Source organism: Furipterus horrens, unplaced genomic scaffold (genome assembly GCF_987537825.1).
Source record: "Furipterus horrens unplaced genomic scaffold, mFurHor1.1.pri manual_scaffold_7, whole genome shotgun sequence".
Lineage (NCBI taxonomy): Eukaryota > Metazoa > Chordata > Mammalia > Chiroptera > Furipteridae > Furipterus > Furipterus horrens.
In genome coordinates, this window is record NW_028327177.1 from 70,052,369 (window position 1) to 70,075,532 (window position 23,164).

Consider the following 23,164-nt stretch of genomic DNA (forward strand, 5'->3'; position numbering starts at 1 on the left):
CCATGGTGGATGGTTGTGGGGAAGGAGATCGGTTTCCCTTCCGCTCAGCTCCCTCAGTCATCAGCGTGGGCAGGCTGACAGCCTTTTCCGCGAACTTGAGGAGCCAGCAAGCCTCAAGTCGCTGCAACCAGGAATGAAAGCGAAGACATAATAATAGGATGGGAGAAAACTTTGGGAGTTGATGACTGTTTATGGCTTTGACAGTCCTAATTTCATGACTCATTAAGTTGAATAAATATGTACATGTTTTACCTATCGTACCTAAAGTTTAAAAGGAAAAAAATTCCATTGGTAATGGCATAAAAAAAATATTAGGTTAAATTTAACAAAAGAAGGGCCAATTTTAAGTAGAAAACACTGTTGAAAAGAGGCTCATGGGTTGGAAGACTTATTGAGATGGTCATTCTCCCAAAATTTACGGATTCAGTGCAATCCCTATCAAATCCCCAGCTAATTTGCAGAAATTCCTAAAATCCTAAAATTCAAAGAAATTAAAGGCACCTAAAGTAAACAAAACCATGTTTTAAAAAAAGGAAAACAGCTGGGAAAAATGCACATTCCTGGTTTCAAAACTTACAAATAAAAAAGTCACCGAGACTATGTTATCGGTGCAACTATGGACGTGCAGGTCGACGGGCTTCAATGGTCTGGAAATGACCCACGAACACGCGGGTGCGGTAGGGCCCGCCCTACTGGGGCCCAGTGGCGCTGTGGAGATGTAGGCAGGCGGGGCGGGCTGGTGGGGACGCTGGCTCCGCCCCCTTCTCCCGGCCCCGCCTCCTCCCGCCGTCCGGGTTCTCGCCCTGCCGCCACTGCGTCTCCCAGCAATCACGGTTTGCGTCACTTCCTGCCATTTAAACTCGGCGTCGGCGGGGTGCAGTGGGGGATGGCGGCGGCAGAGCCCGCGAGCTCTGGGCAGCCGACGCCGCAGGGCCAGGCCCAGGGCCACCGTGCGTCCCCGTCCTCTCCTGCTGTGCCGCCGCAACTCGGGGGTGCGGCTGGCGGGAGCGGCCGGCACGAGAAGAGCCTGGGGCTGCTCACCGCCAAGTTCGTGTCGCTGCTGCAAGAGGCTCAGGACGGCGTGCTGGACCTCAAGGCGGTGAGCGCCGCGCCGCCGGGGGACGCGGGGGGAGGGGATGCTAGCCGGGTACCTGACCCGCCGCGTGGCCACGGCCCGGCCCGCTCTCTACAAAGAAACGCCGCTCCGCGCACGTCGATCCCGCTCCACGTGGTCACTGCTGTTGGTGGTTTCCATGGGCCATTCTGATGGCCACCGTGCATGCCTTGTAAAAAACAAAAACAAAAGCTATTTATCCATTCCGTATGAACCTCGGCCCCTCTAAAGTAGTGGCAACAGAGCCCTCCTGCTCGTCCGCTTTTCATGGTCTGGCAGTTGGAGGGGACACTCGGTGTGTGACTGCGTTCTGCACGGGACACAGATCTCTAAGGTGGGGTTCTCCGTGTCATGAGAAAGGCTCTTCTGTTCCTTTGAAGTCACTTGTGTCGTGGGGAAGGCCCCTGTCCTGGGCTCCAGCGCAGGTCCTTCAAAGGACAACGTGCGTACAAGGCCTGTGGTAACACAGTGGTGGCTGACTGCCCCAGCCAGAGTTTGCCAGGATCCACTGCGTCCAGGGACACAAAGTAACCAGCCCAGTGAAAAGTCACCTAGCGTCAGCCTTAAGTAAGAACCAGGCTGTAAACACACAAATGACACGAAGTACTAAGTAGTTAGTCGCAGTCACTGCAGACGCCCCCCAGGCGCCGTCCTGAGCCTGGGCTGACACTGAGCTTTGTACCTGCACCCAGAGGAGCCCAGGACGCCCACCTGCTGGACAGTGTGACTGCGACCACCGGAGTACCCTCTGGGACCTGAGATTGCTGGGGGTTGGGTATCTTCAGGTACTCGCTTCCCTGGGTGTCCTCCGTGTTCAGTGACTGGCTGTGACTTCTCTGTCTTTACTTTGAACAAATGGGCCTGCTATATGTGTTTTGCAAAGAGGGTTCTTGAGATTCCCACTTGCGCAAATTCCTGTTCTCATTTCCCACAGCTCCTTCCCTCCCTAAAGGGCTTTGTGGCACATACACCATAATAAAATGGTCATGAACACGCATTCTATTTAAAAAATAGATGTTAAAAAAATACAACTTACAAACTACTGTTGAAAATTAAGAAATTCAACTGTAGCCTGGGACTTGAGTAAAAGGAATAAGGCAAGTTTGGGGTTTTCCAGATAAAACAATTCTGAGGGCTAACTTTGAGGGCTTTTCCCTCCACTTGCCTGGGAATATGACACAGCTGAGCCCCACTGTGCCCTTGGGTTTTTGGCTTCCTCCTGTTTCATGAAATTGCCCATGAAATTGCTCTCTGGAGTCTCAGGGGCAGTGAGCAGGAAGTGGATTTAATATTTAATAACAGTTTCCTAAAAATTAAGAGGTTTCTGCAATAACATTGTCATCTTAATGTGTCCTTACTCCTCGAGAGCGATTTGAGTATCATTCTTTTTCACATGCATGAAAAAAAAAGTTATTTATTTGTATGTAAAATATATCTAAAAATATTGCGTTGAAATCTTTCCAATGATGTTTCTTATTGTGCACCATGCTAAAACATCATTAACACATTTTTTCCTCTTTTTTTTTATCATTAGCACATTTTTGATAGCACATTTCCTCTAATTTAAAATTTTTCTTACGTTTTTACTTTGGTCTGTCTCATCATAACTTAGTGACACTTTTGAGTTATATACTTGCTATTTTTTAAGAAGCTGTTAAAGAAGCATCATTTTTTGTGAGTGTCATGAATATGAAAATTATATCGACCTTCACATCTACGTATCTTGGATACCATAAAATATCCAAGACCACACGGGTGTCATTTCTTTCCTAACTTCTGACGTATACAATGCTACTGAAGAATAAAGAACACAATGGTGTACCTTAGTGATACATTTCTTGAGTTAAGACAATAAAAATGAAGTTCCATTGTAAAAGCTTATGCAGTTTATTAAAAATCAAGAAATAAAAATTGGACCAAATTTAAAGCATATGCATTTTAAAAATCCTGAGTCCAGGGGTAGGAAATGCACTGGATATGTGTCTAGGAGAGATTCCTGTGGGCCTGAGTACTGAGTTGGAGTTAAAACACTTACATGCTCCTTCTGGGGAGGGAACCTTTGTGTCCTCAGAGTAAGTCATTTATTTCTTCATTTATGTCCCTTACAGTCTCAATTGAAAGCATGTAGGAGCCTCTCCCAGGAACTTTTTCATTGGCCCCCACCTAACCTCTTTTTTTCTATGAGACTGTTTAATTTTTTAAACCTCGTTGTACAACATATCACCACAGTCCCAAGCCTTAGACATGTATACAATTTTTTACTGTTTATTATTTTTGAATAAATAAATGGAAATGAAGATGTTCCTTCTTTTTAAGATCATACACTCCAGGTGAAAGCACCCGTGGATCAGAGGTGCCTGAACTGCTTCAGGGCAGTTATGTAGCTGGGGAACTTTTGACTGTACCCCTGTTTATTTGTCTTTTTTTTAAAGTATGAAAGCCCATTTGAAGATGTTTTGCCACAATGTATTTCACAAATACATAAAGCCAAATTCTACCTGAGTATTCATTAACTTTTTGAATTTGTTTCCTGTGAAACAGAATGAAAGCTACTTTACAAAGCAGTTGTGACCATTAAATTAGGTAATGCCTGTGAAAGATCTATAACAATTATCCTGTCACTGGCTTATAAAGGTTCTACATTAATTGTGTCTAACTGTGTTTGAAAGTAGCTAAAATCCTGAGATCGACATAGCACATTGTGGAGCACAGTTGAAAATGAGTTCACTCAGGGTTTTTTGAAATTATCATTAAATTATTTCATGGGCAGCCCTGGCCAGGTGGCTTGGTTGGCACATCATCCTGTACACCAGAAAGATTGTGGGTTTGATTCCCAGTCAGGTAATATACTGGAGGCAACTAATCTTGTTTCACATCGATGTCTGTTTGTCTCTCTCTCCCCCTTCCTCTCTAAAATCAATAAACATAACCTCTGGTTAAGATTTTATATATATATATACTTCATGGACAGTTTTGCTGTGTTACTTGGGGTCCTACCACCTTATTTTCCGGACCATCACTTCATATGTGCGTAACAAACTGGTCATATGTAGTGTCTCTTGCACGTTTGTGGGATTGGATGCTGGCCCTCCTTCCAGTCACATTCGTTTGTGATGCTCAGCAGCCCAAACACTGAGAGCACATGTACTAACAGCTGTAGTCCCAGAGAGCAGCGGACCTGCACTACAGATTGAGAACCTGAAAGGGTGTTTCCCACATGCCATCAGAACATCCTTGGACAAATGAGCTGCAACTAATCCTAAGCAAATAAAGCTACCTTGGAATCTGTCCCTCCTCCCAGAGCTCACACTGGGCTCTTCTTTTCAAGTGCTGGTGGGGTAAAGCCCTGTTCAGCACTTGTAAGAGATCTCATCTTCTAATTTTTTGTCTTGTCCACCTTCTAGCAGAATCCCCAGTAAATTTGTTCTACTTGTACGCATCCCTTTGCTTACCATTGTTGACAATGTTAGAATAGGATTTAATGTTTGGGGGTGGGGGGGGATCAGTGCCCTCTGAGGGTTATGTTTTTGCTTGTGTATTTTCCTAAGGAGTTGGTGTGGTACAGTTAGGTGCTTCATCATGGCTGTTCTAAGTCAAATCCTGTAACAGCAAATAGAACCTTTGTAAGCAAACCTGAAGCACATGGCTGTGGCAGTGTAGGATGAGGATGTGCTGCTCTGCCCTGTGCACCCCTCATCGGTACCCAGTTCCGTCTCCAGGACTGGAGAAAACCAGTGATGCTGGGGTGTCTACTGCTCATGGCCAGAACAGCAGAGGCCCAGCAGGGACCTAGCACTCCTGCTGCTGCTCTCTCTCCTGCTCCTGCAGGGGAATTTCAGTCTTCTCTTTTCTCAGCCATTGCCTCCCCTCCCCTTTCACTGCACCCCCACTGATAAGAAAATATAAAGCTACCACAAGGAGTGTTTCACTTCTCCCTACCTGTCTACTGTTTTACCGGCATCTTTATAGAAAGAACACTTCCTGGAGAGACCCCACAGTGCCCTGCAGCTGCTGCCCAAGAGCCCCTGGACTTTTCCAGCTTTCCACCCACATTTCTGATAATCTTTTCTCAGTTAAGGCTTTGAGTTTGTTACTTTGCCCAAACAGCTGTGACATGGTCCCCAGTGGTCCCTCCAGAGTCTTCTCCAGGGGTCAGGGGTCAGTGCTTTTGGCTCCCTGACAGCAGTTCTTGACATAGTTACTTTTTCTTTCTCTTCCCTTGGCTTCCAGAACCCCCTCTCTCCTCTGACTTTAGGGTTGACTGCCTCTTGATTTCCCCAGTCAACCATTGAACACCTTGGAATGCCCCACTCCAACCTAACTTCCCAAGGCTGGTGTGGCTACTAGTGTGCAAGCCTCCTGCAGGTTCTGTCCAAGTGATATGCTCTTGACCATTTATATGCTTATGTGCTTAAAAAGAAGAGTATTTAGGAAATAATGTTGACTTTTGGAAATCAAGGGTTAAATTTGGTAGTTGTTAAGCAGTAAGAAATTTTTAAAATTGAGCTAAAAGTGACATCTGATGGCTCTTCGCCTAATGACCTAGGATAGCTCTTGTGGTCTATTCATGCAAACATGTCCTACTACTCTAACCTGTGAGCTATTGGGTGGTCTAGCACTGCTGTGTCTGAGTACTTGGATGTGTTATGGCCCAGTGGCCTGGGGTCCTGGGTTCCCTCTGAAGGGGCCTCCTCAGAGGAAAGTGAGAAATGCACCCACAACTCCAATTTTTACAGTTAACTTTTCAGTGACTACTGTTCCTCACAAAAACAGCCTCACGCTATACAACAGAAACTTGTGAAGGTAAATAAACAGAAAGGAATTGCTGAGCATGAGGGAAGAGGGCACAAGTGAGACCAGGCCTGGTCCTACTTATAATTGTCTAGATTGGAGAGCCTCACTTCAGGTTCTCCCTTGTCTCTGTCACATCCCGCTGACTCCTGTCCACTGAGGCATGGATCCTCTTCCTGAATACCTGGGTGACTGGGCAGGAGTAACCTGGACACTGTGGTGGCACAATAAACGTTGCACTTAGTGGTTCCAGGTGCCTGTGAGGTGAGCTGTTGGTCACACTTGCTCCCGTGGAGGGAGGGTCCAGCTTGCAAAACTGGTTTTATAGGAGCTACTTTATTACAGAATTTAAAAAGTAGTGATGTCCTGGGATGGCTATAATCAGTACATGAAGCTCAATGCTGTTCACTAATTTAGATAACATGCTAACTGTTGTCAGTAAGGACACAAAGGTGTTTTTTCATGACTGCCATGGATCTGAGAATGTGACTGCACATTCAGGTAGGCTGTTGCCTAATCCACTCTGAAAAAGAGCCTTTTGAGTTTCCATTCATTCTGCTGGGAACAAGTGTCAGAAATGTGAGAAATAATTAGAAGAACTGTCAGCATTCCTGAATTCAGTCATAACTTGAATATTTTTTGTTGGTCTTGTCAAATGTGAGAGTACTGAGCTCTTGTACACCATTTGCTGGTGCCATCTCGGAATAGAGCTTGACTTCTGTTGATTTGATGCTGTGTGTTGGGTTTTCATTCTGAGTTTAAAAAATGCTGCTAGTGTATTTCAAGGTTTTACCAAGTATGTATCCATCCTTCATAATTTCCCTCAAGTATGTTGACTGAATTATTTTTAAAATTGCTGAGATATAATTGTTCAGAGTTTCCCAATAAGAACTGAAGCTGTTGTTAGACAAGACTTTACTAACGGAGACATGAGATAAGACGTGACAGGGGTCGGTGATTTGCAGCCCCCAGGATTAGCCCATGAGATTATATGAAGTGCTCTCACTGTTCTTTCATTTCTGTGGGCTTTGTGTCCTGACGTCTTTATTTTCTTTCCATTTCAACATCTGCTGGCTTTTAAATGGAATAATTTCTCTGGTCTTCCCAGGGTGTAAGAGCTGCTTTTAAACACACCTGGCCATTGTTTCCAATAGCTGCCTGGGTCAGATCTGGGATTGGCCTCTCTTGCTGTTAACTTAATAACCAACATTTTGGCCTTTAAAATATGAATAGTTATTTATGTCATTGGTCTTTGTTTCCTTCCACCCTTTTTTAAAAAAAGGCTGCAGATACTTTGGCTGTAAGGCAAAAAAGAAGAATTTATGATATCACCAACGTCTTGGAAGGAATTGACCTGATTGAAAAAAAGTCAAAAAATAGCATCCAATGGAAGTAAGTTATAAACCAGTGCTCTGTTCTAAAACCCTGCATTTTCTTCCCAGTGCTCTGTAAAATCCGACCTTTCCAACTGTTTGTCTCCTAAGTCCTCTGGTCACACACCGGGCCCCACTTTTCCTCAGACCTGACCCTTGGAGCGACCTGTATGTCACTCCTATGTTAGGCCTTTCCCTTTCTTTCTTCTGTTTAATTTACACTCTTCAAATTCAAATCCTAGTTCTCCTTAAAGTCCTCATTCTGCACACCCTGCACAGTGCTTTGTGTTCTTAATCCCTCTCTGCTTAAGTGCTTGTCGGCCGATTAACTAATATAAATATCTTGCAAGCAGGAACTACATCTTAATATGTAGAAATATGTACCCTTATAAATAATAATTGATCAAAACATATTGCCCTCTGTTACCTGTGGTATGGTACTACAGTATGTTTGAATGTGACAGATACCTTCTGTTTTGCAAATTTGTCCCCTTTGGCCTTAGTTTGTTTGTTTATTTGTTTGTTTTAGTTAAAATCCCACCAAAATATTGAATAGCTATAATTTATTTTACCTGTATCTCACTCTACTTATGAGATGTCCAAGTGTGACTAGTATGCTGTGACATCCTTTTGGTGCATCTGTCACCAGCCTGACCTTCTAGGTGACGAAAACCACTCTAAAGCATACTGAGAATTTTAATAATTTCATTATTCTTGTCAAAAAATATGCTTAAACAGACATACCTCTTCATAGGTATGGTATTTAAATTTTTTAATTCTTGATTTTGTGAAGAGTTAAGATTTTTATCTTGAATACATTGCTAATTAAGTCAGTCTTATTACTAGAAAAATCAAGTGATGTTAACCTGGGTCTGATGTGGGGATGTTGATTCTGATTCTCACCTGTTTTTAAGAGGTGTAGGTGCTGGCTGCAACACTAAAGAGGTCCTGGAGAGATTACGTGACCTCAAAGCTGAGATTGAGGACCTGGAACTGAAGGAAAAAGAACTGGATCAGCAGAAGTCGTGGCTTCAGCAAAGCATCAAAAATGTAATGGATGACTCCATTAACAATAGATATCCTTTTCCATAAGTTACACATCCACATATAGCTGAAGAGGATATGTTACCTGACATTCTTTCAGGCAGAAGATCGGGTGCTTTGTTGTACTGTTTTTAGAAATTTAAGTTTAGAAAATAAATATAACATTTTAATTTTAGGTTTCTAATAATTTAAAGATTTTCCCTTTTTAAGTTATGTAATCTATCTAGTCACATCATTCCTTTGTTGTATTTAGAAAAAAATTTCATCTACCTTTGGTCTACCCGTTTGTAGGATACACAAGCCAGTATGATCAAGGCGGTTGTGAACTTCAGACGTCATTGTGAAGTGCGTAGGTCTTCGTAAATCATTATATTCCATGCTCTGAAGTGGCAGTCAGCAACTCTCAAAGTTTTGAAAAATTAATATTGGTTGGAAAATGAAATATCATGGGCCTTGAGATCCAGGATACTGTCAGCCTGATATTAACTCAAATATAGCAGGGTTCCAAGGCTGGTGTATCTATCATATTCGGGAAGATGAGTGATAACACTCCATGTTTCTTATAATTGCTGTTCCCTTGGCTATCTGTGAAGCTCATGATTCATGAGCGACCTGTACTCTATGGAACATTTAACTGTATTGATTTTGTACCCTCATGTGCTTCTGGCTAAGGTACACAGTATGTTATATGTTGTCTTGTCCTTGGTGCACGAGTCCATGATCTCATTTATTTTCTTTCTATGGGTCAGAGCTCCTTAAGTTTTACAACAATGGGTTGTTAAGATGTGCGCTGTGGGGCCCCAAGATTCAAAACCCATTGAACTAGCTGATCTTGGACTTTGCTGCAGTGCTTTCCAAGGTTCTAGTCACCCCCAGTTCCCTGAATTGTGACCCAAGAAGGTTCTGGATGTGGTGGTTTCTGTTTGTGGCTTCCTTTTCCCCATCAGTATCTTTCCCCAGAAGCCTGTCTCTTTGATGAATAGGTTTTCCATCTTTCTCCCAAGGGTCCTCAGATGTCACAGAACTCTAAAGTGGCTTCTTCCCGGAGCCCAGGATGGACCCTTCTCTTGGGGACCTTTATTTGATTGTCTTCGCTTTTTCAGACTGAAGATTTCCGTTCTTTTCAGTCTGACCATCGGCGACAGCCCCACAAGCATTTGTCATTTTGTTTATTTTGACCTCAAATTTATTAATGGAAATTTCAAGACCTTGATACAAATGTCATTCCTTAACTCTTATGACAGTACGTTCTTCTATATAACTCACGAGGACATCTGCAGTTGCTTTAACGGTATGTATATTCTTCCTCTGCTCAACATGTTTACTGCAGTGACTCAGAATTCTTTGCATTTACCAGGTCGTTATTGTCAGGAGTGGACATATCTCATTCTTCAGTGTGCTGTATTCATAGGGCACTCACATTTCTGTTCCCATGACTGCTTTTCACCACTCACATCACTGTCTGCATTGGTGGCAATAAACTGGGTGGGAGGGGCAGCTAAGTCAGAGCGGGATGAAGCAACAAGTCTTAGTCACAGTTTCACAGTCAGCGACAGTATTTAAACATGAACATGGTGCTCATTGGCTCTGTTTATGAAACTGCAGCAAGTGTGCTGCTCACAGATGGAACACAGAAAGCATGAGGACAGTTGTTAGGGAATTGGTTTATAACCAAGAAAACTGTTCCTCACCCTATCTGTTACCAAACCCAGCCAGTAAGGGGGGTCCTACTGTTCGCTGCCTACCAGGTAACTCTCCAAAGATGGAGTTTGGTGGAAAAGAAAGGAATCTTATTTAATGCCAAGTTTCTGCCTAATACACCTGGATAACAAGAGTAAGGGGAAAGAAAAGTCAGATATGACATCAAAAATAGCGATTTAAATGTTTGTTATTGCAACTACTATACAGGTTCAAGAACTGAAAATAACACAAGAACAAAAGTCTGTTCACAGTGCTATTATCATCAAGGTCTTTGGAAATAACAGCAAGCTTCTTCCTCAAAGACTGTGCCCTCTAAGACATCCAAAGAGAAATCACTCTGCCAGCTCAGTTCAAGGTTGTGCCAGGAACCTCTTCTCCTACCCCAAAGTATCAGAAACACAGCCGCCCTCCAGTCACTGGTCTCCAGTCCCTGTCCAGCTTCAGGGATCTTTCGGAGTCTTGCCCCCAGGCTTCTCCTCACAGGCCCACACTGGCCACCATTGAGATGCCCCACGCACCTACCCAGGGGAGGGTAAAGAACCAACTGCATGTTTGCTTTCCTGTGCATCTGTTTCAGAAGTCCTCTCCCAGAATCCCATGTGCACTGAGAGCCAGTGGGAGTGTCCAGCTTTCCAACCAATGAGGGTCAGTGTCGGCCAAGATTGCCTTTGCGCCTCTTCCAGCTGCCATGTTTAGCAAGGGGGCAAAGTCTCCAGTCACACATGCACAGCTCAGGCCCCTTCCCCATTTTTTGGGGGGGTGGGGTGGGGGTGTCCCCTCATTACACATCTACCCTGCCTTCTGTTCTCCCCTGGAATGACAACATAGTGGATTAATAGCTGAAAAGGTGGGACTTTGTGTGCCAGTAATTGGATCTAACAAGTAAGTGAAATTGTGCACACACATTTTATTTACTCATGCCTGTCCAGAGCACAGCCTGTCACTGACTTTTTGGGCAGATGTGTGGCTCTTGCTCCATTTGGTCGCCATAGGGAAGTCTTAGTCTTCCCCAGAGAAAGCTGTAGAATTTGGCTTCTCAATTAAGCTCAAGATTTTAGTGTCACACTTTATCTCTGATGACCCCAGTCATTTAAGTAGTTTAAATATTTTAAGAAAACAATGTGATTTAATTGAGGTTAAAAGGTTTCCAGAGACTCAAACTTAACATGAGACTGAGTGAAAGCAAACTTAACTTGAGGTGAACTTATTAATGATAATAGATCTAACACTGAGTGTTTACCCTGTTCTGAGATCTAATACAACTCTGACCTCATCCTCAGAATAATCCTATGCAGTAAGTTATATTCCCTGTAAGAACCCCATGCCCCAAGTGTTCTGACTACAGGACCCACCTTGCTGCCACTATTCCTGGATCGATAGTATTTTCTAAAATTTAAAAATCTTTATTTCTTTTTCTTTTTTTTTTTTTTTTGACAGGTGACACACTTTTGGCCATTCAGGCACCTTCTGGTACACAGCTGGAGGTTCCTATTCCAGAAATGGTACATGGGAAACTTGTTAAAATGGACTTCCTGTCTCAAGAAACACAAATGTATTTTCTTCCACCGAACATGAGTTAATTGTGTGTGAACACTATTAGGTTGTCTGTTTGAGGGTATTGATACTAAATTTGGATGTCTTCATTACTTTGGTAAAATTGTAGATGTGGCTGAATTAATTATGTAACATTTTATTTTTAATTTGATTTTAATTGGCTACAGAATATCAAAGGATGTGTCAAGATATAGTAAATAATCTTAAAACATCAACAACAAAAAAAAGAACCACTGATTTGACTATATCTGTGACTGATGTACCAATTCTAACTAAGGAAGAAGTTCAATTTAAATAATATATTGTTTTAAATTGGGTCTTTTTAAAAACCATTTTATGGCTTACTGAGTCAAATATACTTATTGACTCTCTACTACATATAAGTTTCATGATTTTAGTTTTTTATTCATAGTTCCTAAAACTGATTTTAAAGCTGTACTGACCAAGAAGCGGGTAGGAAGAGATAATAACTCATCCATTTCCCTGCCCCAGCTACTCTAGAGGTTTGTATTTAGGCATTAAATGACTGGATTCTGAATCCTCATAATTCAGATAACCTTTTAAAATCTAGGAACAGTACACTTATGTGTCTGTAGGAAAATTGGTGGTTTTCATGCTTGCTGAATGGAAAACAGTTTGACTTGTGAAATGGTTGCCATTTAACAAAGCTTGTTGAGGTGACTGCCACATCCACAGTGGCCTTCAACCAGGATGGTGTTTACACATAGGGAGAACGTGAGGAGCAATGATTATATTAAAAATGAAAGGTAGCCACAATTCTACAACTTTCGATGGTATTTTTGAGAAAAGTTTACTTTCAGGGGCAGGTGGCTTAGAGCTTCAATATTGTGTTCTACTCTGGGTCTCCGCTCTCGTGTCTTGACTTACTGCCTCTCTTTTGTTGTGCAAAGTTAGTTAATCCCTAGTAGCTTTATCTCATTTTTAATGTTAATATTTATTCATTTGTTTATACTGATAACTTCAAGGGTCAGAATGGACAGAAGAAATACCAGATCAACCTGAAGAGTCATTCGGGCCCCATCCATGTTCTGCTTATAAATAAAGAGTCCAGTTCGTCTCAGCCAATGGTTTTTCCGGTCCCTCCGCCAGATGACCTCATGCAGCCCTCTTCTCAGCCTTCAACTCCCCAGACTCCACACAAGCCCAGCCTAGCCACTCAGAGCTCCGCTGTGCAGCCCACGTCTGAAAGGGGCCAGGGCCCTGAGCACATGCCAGCCACAGACTTAGCTTCAGGTGGGCCCAGAGCCTGTTTTAGAAAGTCAGGGTTTTCTGAGTTTATTGGTTGTCATGTGGCTCTATTACCTGATACTGGAGGACCGCAGGAAGCTTACTTTAATCAACACATGTTAATTTAGTGTCTATATGTCCAGCATGGGGACAGGTTTATGATGGAAATTTAAAATCACCTTTCTATTTATATCTTTATTATGTTTATAATTACATGTATTGCCATATATATTTTTTAAATAAGTGCAGATTTAAGATACGTATTTTTTACACACACACCATCTGACTATATTCAGAAACATAGAATGTGGTAGAATGTAATGTGGTTGAAACTGTATAGAACTTTAAATACTCAGCAAGGGAATGATGTTTAAATGGGTCTAAAGCACAGTTTACGTTAGGATTCCATTTTCGGAAGTCGCCAGCACCCGTTACTATTTACACATCTGCTTTTTATCTGAGGTTTACTTTGTAAAGTTATCTCTTAGTAGCTCGAGGACAAATTATTGACATGTGCTCTTAACCACCTTGAAGAATAGTCAGGCTATTGCGTATGCAGTAATGTATGCCTCTTACTTCAGTCTTCATTGTATTTGGGCTTGCTCAGTGAACGACAATCACATCTGTCTAGATGGAGTGCTGCGCTGTACACACTAGTTTTATTAGTACCTTTGGGATGTGTCCTGGGTTGTGGCGGAGTCTGCTACCCACCCTGTTGATGGTGAGGGCGTAAGGGTCTAACACACTGAATGTTGCTCTTGTTCCCTCCCTCCTATGCTCCCTGTAAGAATTTCTGCCTTAGGCCATGGGGATGCATGACAGAAAGCCTGTCCTCTAAGTATAACCTAATCGGGGAGAAGAAAGCAGGCAGGCTTTGTAAGGTTTAATTCAGACGCAGTTAGAACATCAGCTTCCACTAAGCATTCAAGAAATTCTGAGCAGTTAGTTTCTGTATCTGATCATGTATTTGGAAATAGTAAAGAAAGTAATTTGGAGCTGGATTGAAGAGGCCCTTGAGTGTGAGACTGAGTGAGGAGAGGGTATATGACCAGGGAAGTGGCCCTCAGGACTGCAGTGTGCCGAGCACTGGACAGACATGACTAGGGAGAAGATGCCTGGAAAGCAGAAGGCAGAGATACTTGTGCAACTGTGAGAAACTTAAGGCTAAAGTAAGGTGGTGACAGTGGGTGTAGAAAGAAGTAAATACGTGAGAAAAACTGATGAAGCAAAATAAGTACCATCTGATGTGCGAGATCTCAAGATAAAGCTAACAGGAGGAATGGAAAGTGATGGTGGCTCAGGTCAGGTGAGGGAGAATTACAGTACCACTGACTGACTAAAACCCAGGAGTCCGTTTGGGGAAGAGGCTGAGGCTTTTGGTCTACATCTGGAGTTTGGAAGTTTAAAAGCAAACACAGAGTAGGTGTGAATGAAAATATCTCCATAAAGTTCTAGTACGTAACTCTGCTGTTGAGTTGCTGATGTTTAAATATAATTGTGTTTTATACTGTGTTGAAATACAACTCACTGCCTTTACTGTTACAGAAATGTCACAAAACGTTTATCACATTTCTCTTTCCAGCAGGATCTATTAGTGGAGATATCATTGATGAGTTGATGTCTTCTGATGGTAAGTAATTTAAAATTTTACTACCATATAATCAATAATGCTTTTCTGGAATTTATAAGTGGCATATGATTTATTGTTAATATACTATGACAAGTCATACGTTATCCTTTAATAACACTTCACAGTAAATCATAGGCATCCTCTTGCATTTGTCTTTGCCTACGTTTTGAGGGAAGACTCCATGAGGGAACACTTACCCTACACTGCGTAAATTTCTAAACTAGTGGAACACTAGCTCTTTCACTCCTCTTATAAGTACACAGGTAATCAGTCTGAAAAACCAGCTTTGTGCCCTGGCTGGTGTGAACTCGATTAGAACGTCATCCTGTAGACAAAGGTCGTGGATTCGAACCCCAGTTGGGATGTGTACAAGAAGGCAACCGATCAGTGTCTCTCTCTCTCCCCTTCCTCTCTCCAAGAGCAGGGAAATGTCCTCTGGTGAGGGGTGGGTGGGACAGCTTTGTAAGCTACCCCCAATGCTGTGGGACACGAAGTAACTGCACTGTTTGTTCTTAATGCAGGCCATGTCATTATCTAATCTGAAATCCTTAAAAACCAACAGCTACAATATTGTAATTACTTCAGTGAAAGCTCTTTCACCTTTCTATAAGTTCTTTGATTTAGAGTCCTGGCCCCTAACAAATACATCTGAGACCTGGGAAGGAGCAGCTGTTAAGTTAGCAAACGGAACCATAACTACTTCGAATCCTTCAACATTTCTGAAGAAATAGAGAACACCAACACATTTATTAACCTAAGTCTAGTTCCTTATTCTGTTTTCAAAGTAGTTCATTTAGCAGATTAAATACTTGGACCCATGTTTTTGAATCATGTATTTTAGTGACAAGTTCAACCAATAAAAACGTTAACCTGCTCCTGAAGCTTACACTTATAATCAATGCATAAATTGTCCTTAACATGAATCCTTTAAAACACACACTAAACTCAAGTCATTAATTTGATCATTGCATTTCCTAGTGTATATTTTAAATTCTTATATAACAGTAGAAACCATAATTTAATGAATGGCTGTTTGTTTTGTGTTTGGAGAAGCCCTCCTTCACACCGAACTTGTGCTTTGTTTGCAGTGTTTCCTCTCCTCCGGCTCTCTCCTACCCCAGCGGACAACTACAACTTTAATTTAGATGATAATGAAGGAGTGTGTGACCTATTTGATGTCCAGATACTAAATTATTAGATTCCATGGAAACCTGGGACTATTATCTACCTCTAACTGTGTAATATTGTAGACTTCCTAATAACCTAAATATTTATAATGAACATAATACCTGTTTAGTTCGCTCATTCTTAAATCTTCTTCCCTAATTCTTTCTTACTTCACAAAACTTAAACCATGTACACAAAGGGCTCTGATTGCTTCAGGGGAGAGTGATTTAATTCCCACCCACACGTCACCCTCAAGCAACTGCATTCTGGGACTTCAACTTTTCTTAACAATGGTGACTCCTGTTTTTTACTCTAATGAGAGGAGAGTTAAAACTAGGCTTAAGGTCATCAAAAACAAAAACATTGGCCAAGGGCTTATCACTTATTTGTGTTCTGCTTTTACTGCCACAACACTGTCTTTATTTCTGTGTGCTCCCATCCAGACAGACATTCACTGCCACCTATAAAGTGAAGGGTGTAGACTAGGATATATATAGTCACTGTGTCCGTAAACTGAGTTTGTGAAGTGCCTTCTGGTTTAGCACTTTAAGTTTATCACGTTTGGTTGACGTCTGACATTCCACTTTCCTAGATTACAGGGAAGATCTGTTTATGTAGTTCTTAAAATGTGCCAATGCTTGTACATTGACAAGATTTCTAAAAATAAAATTGTATAAAACATTTAATTTATTGTCGTTCAGGGGAATTTCATGCATCACCAGTGCACTACAACTGAGCCATTAATCTTATAGCTTCTTCAACATTAACAGGTTTGTTTTCATGACACTGCTGAGGAATCTGGAGGGAAGAAAACATTATACACTAGTTAATATTTTAGATAAAAACTGTGGACATTAATCTGTTATCCAATTTAATTTCACCTAGTCATACCTTTGGAAATAGAAAAGTAAGTTCTCATGATCACACATGTTTTATGAATATGCTATACATACTATACAGCCACATATACAAGAACGACAAGTACTAAAAGTTACATGCAACTTACAGCTTAGGAAATTTGGAATTTAATTTATTAGTCTAATTTATTAAAAAGAAATGATTTCTACCCACCGGCTGTTTCTGCAGAGGTTCGAGGGAAAGGCCTTTTGAGAAGTGAGCAAGCTCCTTCTGTATATCAACAAAAGCTTTATTCACTCTGTTAACTTTTTCATCATTCACAATGTTTATCTTTAAAAAAAAAAAAATTAGCCCATGACCATTATGATAAAATATATGCAGTCTTTTAATTTAACCTTATTAAGCCTAATATTTAAAAACCTTAACCATACCAATTTGTGGGGATGATTCACACTAAAACTCTTAGCCTTCTTGGGAACTTTTAGACAAAAGGTTTTTGGTTGTTTTTTTTAATAAGAATTATGTGGAATACCCCGTATCTTTGACTTCACTAGTACAAGCAGACGAAAGTATGGGCCACACTTCCTAGACAGAGCTGTCATCTCTCACCTATGAAACAAGGAGCCCGGATCCCTTGCTTAGTGCCCTCTCAACCCCTCCTTGACCTTCTTGCCTTGATGGAAGTCCCTGGCAATCAGAGGCCAGCCACCAGCAGCCCCCTTCTCTTGGGGTGGTGGTCCTATTCTTCCTGCTGCTCCCAAGCCCAAGTCATTTCTCCTTCAAAACTCAGCCTCTGTGTAGCTTATGCCCCAACACTCATTACCCCCTCCCACCCCACTGTCACTTGCCAACTCCAGGATTACTTGCTCCTTCATGAAAGTTGTCAAACCTCGGCTCACTGATCTATCAGGCCTGGCATCACTGTTTAGTGGCTTCAACAAACCTAATCTTATGGCCTCATCACCTCTCCTAGTCCTCATCTGTCCTCATTCACCTAGTTTATTCACGATTCTTAAATCTCACTAAACCTCCAATTCCATTATTTTTCACTTTCCTACCCTCACTTTTTCCTTTAGCCAGCAGAAATCCATGACCATTATTTCATCAATCACTTAACTTTCCTTAACACTCTCTTACCTTCTCTCCCTTAGTCATACTTGCTTGGCAACCTAGTTAACTTGACTATCAGACTTCCCTGAGCCTAAAACTGAAGGCTTAGAAAATCATGATTGGGTGAGTGGCTTCCCTTCACAACCATGGTCACAAGCTTCAATTTACCATTTACACGGTGCCTGGTAACATTATGCCCTCCCCTCATAAGTTAAGCTACCTTATGAGAAAACTACACCACCAGGCTGCCTATCTGCAGACCTCCCTCTTTTTGCCATTTCCCACCAGCATACGTCAGTCTTCTAGTACTGCCATCTAATGAAATAATATTTGGGGCCTTTGCTGTCCTGTGTCTGGAACACACTGCTCCCAGCGCCTCCCCACTCTGTGCATCACTAGCTCTTTATCACTCAGGTTTGGCTCCAGTGTGTCAAACTCGGAAGACAATTCATGTAAAATTGTCACTCCAAACCCCCATCATATCACCCAGCTTTATTTCCTTTATAGCATTTCCAAAGTCATAAAACTGCTTGATCCAAAAGCTGAACTCAATTAGTTCATGAAAACTGAAAAATAAAAGGTTACATTTCTAAGGGCAATTATGATAATTACCAAGTCCCAAAGAGCTGACACCACATACTACTTACACTTGAAAACACTTTCTTGAGGAATCTACTATTATCTTGATGAAGAAATTTCCCAAATATTTTGAAGTAAAAACAAAGAAGATAAGCTTCTTTTCAGATTTTGCATGTTAAGAAACAAAATATTTTATCTTCATTTGACAGGTTATTAAATATGTGTTCAGTGATAAGAACTGGTTCTGATACCAGGGTTTCTTTTTTTCCCCCTGTGCTCTGATAAAGCTCTCAAATTGTTATTTGGAGCTTCACAAATTTGCAGTTAATTTTTTTTATACATTTGGATTCAAGAAAGGGATGTTATTTTTCTCCATTTTTAAAAAACGTTTAAAATCTTGTCCTGTAGGAAAGGCTAGGAACCTGTTTTAAATAAAAGCATTCAGTTTCTCAATAGCTTGACCATTATGCTTTGCTTGTAAACAATAAGGTCAGCCTGCTTAATACTCACCTTCTTCAGATGAGTGGTAACTGGCTTTGCTTTACTCTTAGCCTTAAAGTTTTTTTGGTTGGCTACGTGAAATACATTCCTGGACTTCTGCCCTTTTCGTTTGTTCTTGGCCATTGTCTAGAAAAGAAAGGAGCTCAGTTAAGCTGCCCACATTCATGACTGTAAATCAGTGTAAGTTTTTAGAGTAAAGGGACCAATTAAAATCTAAGAAATTCCATTTTATTCCTTATTATTTTTAAAGTTTCTGTGTATATTATTTCCATGTCTTTTGCCACCTTTAAATTTTCTGCTGTTGTAGTGCAGAGTAGGTATCTGTTTTCTGCGTCTCTAGGACCTGGCCCATAGAAGATGCCACATTCACTTCTGCTAGTTAAATTATTAACATCAATGCAATTGTTTTTTCAGCTCCCTGCGGCACCCCACCATGTTAACCATCACCATCCATCCCGCTAGTTCACATGCTACTTGTGCCAACCTTGTGCCCATCATACCGAGACGGACTCCTTCCTTCTTTCCATTCTTGTCTATTTGCCCCACTTCCTCTCCTATGTGCCCATTCTCAAAATCAGTCATTAATCCTGCACTTCCTACCTCCTCTTCCCTTAAATTACTTTCACGACTTTCAGGTCACTTCTCTGAATGGCTCTTGCCTTGAAACTTCAGATATTCTTTGTTCTACAGTTAAACATGCACTGAGCCTGTTAATTCAACTTAAGACACATCTCTCCAATCTCTTAACTGCATGTGAGGAACAACTATAAAAATATCAATAGTTAAGATTTATTGAGCTTTTACTAGGTGTATACCATGTTTACGTTGTGGGAGGTACTGTTTATACCCATTTTACAAATTAAAAAAAAAAGAATTGATGCAAAGGGAAATTAATGTGCCCATTATCATGCTGGGAGTAATCAAGAAATGCCAAAATTCAAAGCTAGACCTAGTTGCCTCTCCTGTACAGGTACAGGGTGGGGCATAAGGAGGTTTACAGTTGTGAGTACGTGAGACACTTTATTCTTGTATGATTTATTTTTGTATTATTTTCCATACAGATAATTAAACCTACCTTTGGCCAACCCTGTATAAATAAAAATGCAATATAAAAATATGACGTAATTACTGGGTTACTGCCAGAGTCCCTACATCTATTTGGTTAGACCATGGGGTGGGCAAACTATACCAATGGGCGAAATCAGGTCAGGCACCTGTATTTGTAAAAGTTTTATTAGAACACAACTATGTCTATTCGACTATGTATTGTCTATGGATGCTTTCCAGCTACAACTGCTGCCCACAAAGCCTAAAGTATTTACTACCTGGCCCTTTACAGAAAGATTGCCCACCCCTGGCATTAGCCACATGAATTCAAGTCTGTCCCACATAGAATATGAAATGAACCTTTCAACGTTAAAAACCTGTGACTGCTCCTCCAGGGCACAACGAGCAATATGCTCTGTCCTTACTGCTGGAACCCAGGATCCAGCATACGACTGTCAAGATTCTCTCCTGCTACCTCTCCATACGCACCCACCTGCTCTGCATATTGTTCTTTGAAGACACCTGAACATTTTCGCTTCCCTCCCTTTGCTCACGTTATCTGTTGACTGAAGTTTACATCCTCCACGTCTAACTTCAGGCAACTACGTACCAGCAACGCTTTTGACCCCAATAGTGCTTAAACTTAAAAATAATGAACACGATAAAAAATACATTAATATAGAAGAAACAAAGCATACACAAAATAAATTCCCCCAAATTAAATGATCTATAATCTTTCCAATAACCAAAATCCAACCACTCCTCTAGTACTCAATGAATTACTACTATGTAATAGGTGTGCCAGAGACACGTAGCGACAAGTGCTGTCAAAAGCAGGTTCGTGGAGAAGGTAATACTCTTTGGGGGGACAGGGAATATTCCTGACAACCACGGGGAAATCATGATGACAAAGGACATGACCAAAAACTGGTCGCCAGCCCAGGGATGAGGCCCACCGGCCGGCACGCTACCGAAGAGGGCGGCCGGAGAGAGCGCGGGGGATCCGGACACCGGGCTGCAGCTGCGCGAGGCCCGCCAGCCCTGGCCTCAGCCCCGAACCTACCCATTAAAGCTTTCAACAGACAGACCTCTAATACTCACTCGCTGCCGCACTAGCTCCCGCTAACGCGCAGGACCCAGGAAGTTCCGGGAGAGGACGCCAACTTAGTTTCCTCTCCTGGACTGTGGTTCTATCCTACGAACAGGAGCCCCGCCCATAAAGCGAAGGCCCATTCGTGACTCGGCCCAGAGACAGAGACAAGCCCGCCCATTGAATGGAGCCCCGCTCACAAAGCGGCGTAAAGCTCGCAGAGAGAAGAATCACCAAATGAAACTCCGCCCGCCAACGTAATGACGTTTACGCCCTTCGGCAGGTTTCCGCCCCTGACGTAGTCCCGCTCACAGAGCCCGCTCTTGTTTCCGGGCACTGTAACTATGCACGGCGACGCCCCACCCATAGATTGAAGGCCCGCCCACCACGAAAAGTCCCGCCCCCCGTGTCCCAGGATCTTGAGGTTTAGAAACACACTGCCTTGTCCCTGAGCCGGGAGGATGTCGTAGCCCCGGGCCGCTGCTCCGGCTGTGCCCAGGAGGGGGCGCTCATACCCCCGTCGACGTTCACGCGTGAGGAGCCGAAGTGCTTTTTTCCGGGTGGTTTCCTTGCTTCAAAGCGTGTGGGGCAGGGGAGGGGCGCAGGGCCATCTGAAGATATAGCCAAACGAGTATCAGGAAGCTTAAGAAACGGAGAGGAAACACGTCTGCCTTCCGGTTGTGTGTCTGTGTGCAGACTTCCCAGTTAAGACCTCTGGGCTGACTTCTAGAAAGGGGGTCCCATGCTTCTAAGAGCATCTCTGCATCAAAGTGTCACGTGTTTCGCTACTTCCTTTGTTGAAGTCATAGGAACGCCATGTTTCAAACAAATATGCAGATACTGACGTTTCTGTATTATTTAAAAAAGAAAACAGTTAACCATTTGTAGTGAAGGGAAACAACTCCCACGTGACACAGGTCTCAGGCGTTAGCCGTTTACTCTGAGTTTTCGTTCTTTTTTTTTTTTTAATGTTTTACAGTTGTTCCAATTATTTACCCCTTGGCTCCCCTCGGCCCAGCCCTCCCCGCACTTCCATAGTCAACCCCCACCCCATTGTCCATGGCTCCTTCACGTATGTTCCTTTACTAATCCCTTCACTTTCTTTCAAACAGCTCCTCCTCTTTCCTCCCCTCTTAATGCTGTCAATCTATTCCGTGATTCTGTGGCTTTGATTCTATTTTGCTCCTTAGTTCATTGTGTTCATTAGAGTCCTCTTATAAGTGAGATCACTGGTATTTGTCTTTCACCACCTGGCTTATTTCACTTAGGATAATATTATCCAGTTCTATCCATGCTGTCACAAAATGTAGGAATTTCTTCTTTCTTTCTGCTGCGTAGTACTCCAATGTGTAAATATACCACATTTTAATCCACTCAAAAGAACTTAAGCACCCATATCTTCATAGCAGCTCTATTTACAATAGCCAAGAGTTGGAATCACTCTGCATTTTCTGTAATTCAAATGTCACACGACCTGTGTATTTGCTTGTCTGCAATCATCCATGCAGTCTGCAGGTCTCTTACTCTGTCACATTTGTATCCCACACAGGGTTCCATATTTCCAGTGCACAGAGCTGTGACATAACACTCTGTGACATAACATTTGTTCAATGACAGGAAATACCCTGATGTGTAAAAAAGCAAGGATTGCCAGTCCATGGAAAATGACAAAATCCCTAGAGGAACACGTCTTTTTACCTCTGCTCCTTGAAACGATGGGTGCTCCACAAATATGTTTTTCAATTTAAAAAAGCAGATTTTATCCAGAGTAACCTCTTGGTCAAATACCTAGAAATCCTGCACCTGAACTAATAATAGTCACCAAGGACATATGTAATAGCTGAAGGTTGAGAACAGTCAAGTACATATCACAAAGGCCATAAAAATATTTAAAGCGTACATGAAGTCCTTTGGCCCTGGCTGGTTTAGCTCAGTGGATTGAGCGTCGGCCTGCGAGCTAAGTGTCGCTGGTTCGATCTTCCAGTCAGGGTACATCAGAGAAGGAAAACTCTGACTCCAAAAAACCTCCGCTGCCTTGCGGCATACCTCTTCAGGGGAAAGGCTAAGGGAGTAAACCCCGACAGAAAATCCGGAGCCGGAGTCCCTAAGGCGGTTTGACGTTGTAGTCAACACCGGCAACTCCTGCGGCGCACCTGAACCCAAGCTGTATCGACTCCGTCTTTCCCTTGGACCCTTCAGCTGCGAAGAGAGGGGAGGTCTGCTGCATGGGCAACAGCAGACCCTCCATATTACCCTGCCCAGGCTCTGTAGCTTCAGCGTCATCGTAAGATGTCGATTCAACACGGGAGGAGACAGATACCATGTCACTCCCGAGTCGGACTGCACAGCCATTCTCG

The 23,164-nt window shown here is 42.4% G+C and overlaps 2 protein-coding genes across 4 annotated transcripts; one reads left to right on the forward strand and one right to left on the reverse strand.

Annotated features, from left to right (window-relative positions):
• The first annotated feature begins 826 nt into the window (after positions 1-826).
• Positions 827-16,308, forward strand: E2F5 (E2F transcription factor 5). 2 transcript variants are annotated; one of them, XM_090283780.1, is made up of 8 exons: positions 827-1,099; positions 7,188-7,297; positions 8,193-8,354; positions 9,570-9,613; positions 11,461-11,525; positions 12,564-12,831; positions 14,408-14,455; positions 15,544-16,308. In XM_090283780.1, exons 1-8 carry the CDS (start codon positions 887-889, stop codon positions 15,651-15,653), a joined length of 1,020 nt encoding a protein of 339 aa, XP_090139906.1. In that variant the 5' UTR covers positions 827-886; the 3' UTR covers positions 15,654-16,308. The 2 variants fall into 2 exon arrangements, with proteins under 2 accessions (XP_090139906.1, XP_090139907.1); XM_090283781.1 differs by having other exon boundaries at positions 14,411-14,455.
• RBIS (ribosomal biogenesis factor) lies at positions 16,292-20,924 on the reverse strand. 2 transcript variants are annotated; one of them, XM_090283782.1, is made up of 4 exons: positions 20,819-20,924; positions 18,680-18,796; positions 16,694-16,810; positions 16,292-16,420 (listed from the first exon to the last, which is right to left on the reverse strand). In XM_090283782.1, exons 2-4 carry the CDS (start codon positions 18,791-18,793, stop codon positions 16,349-16,351), a joined length of 303 nt encoding a protein of 100 aa, XP_090139908.1. In that variant the 5' UTR covers positions 18,794-18,796; positions 20,819-20,924; the 3' UTR covers positions 16,292-16,348. The 2 variants fall into 2 exon arrangements, with proteins under 2 accessions (XP_090139908.1, XP_090139909.1); XM_090283783.1 differs by having other exon boundaries at positions 20,806-20,924.
• Between the last annotated feature and the right edge of the window lie 2,240 nt (positions 20,925-23,164).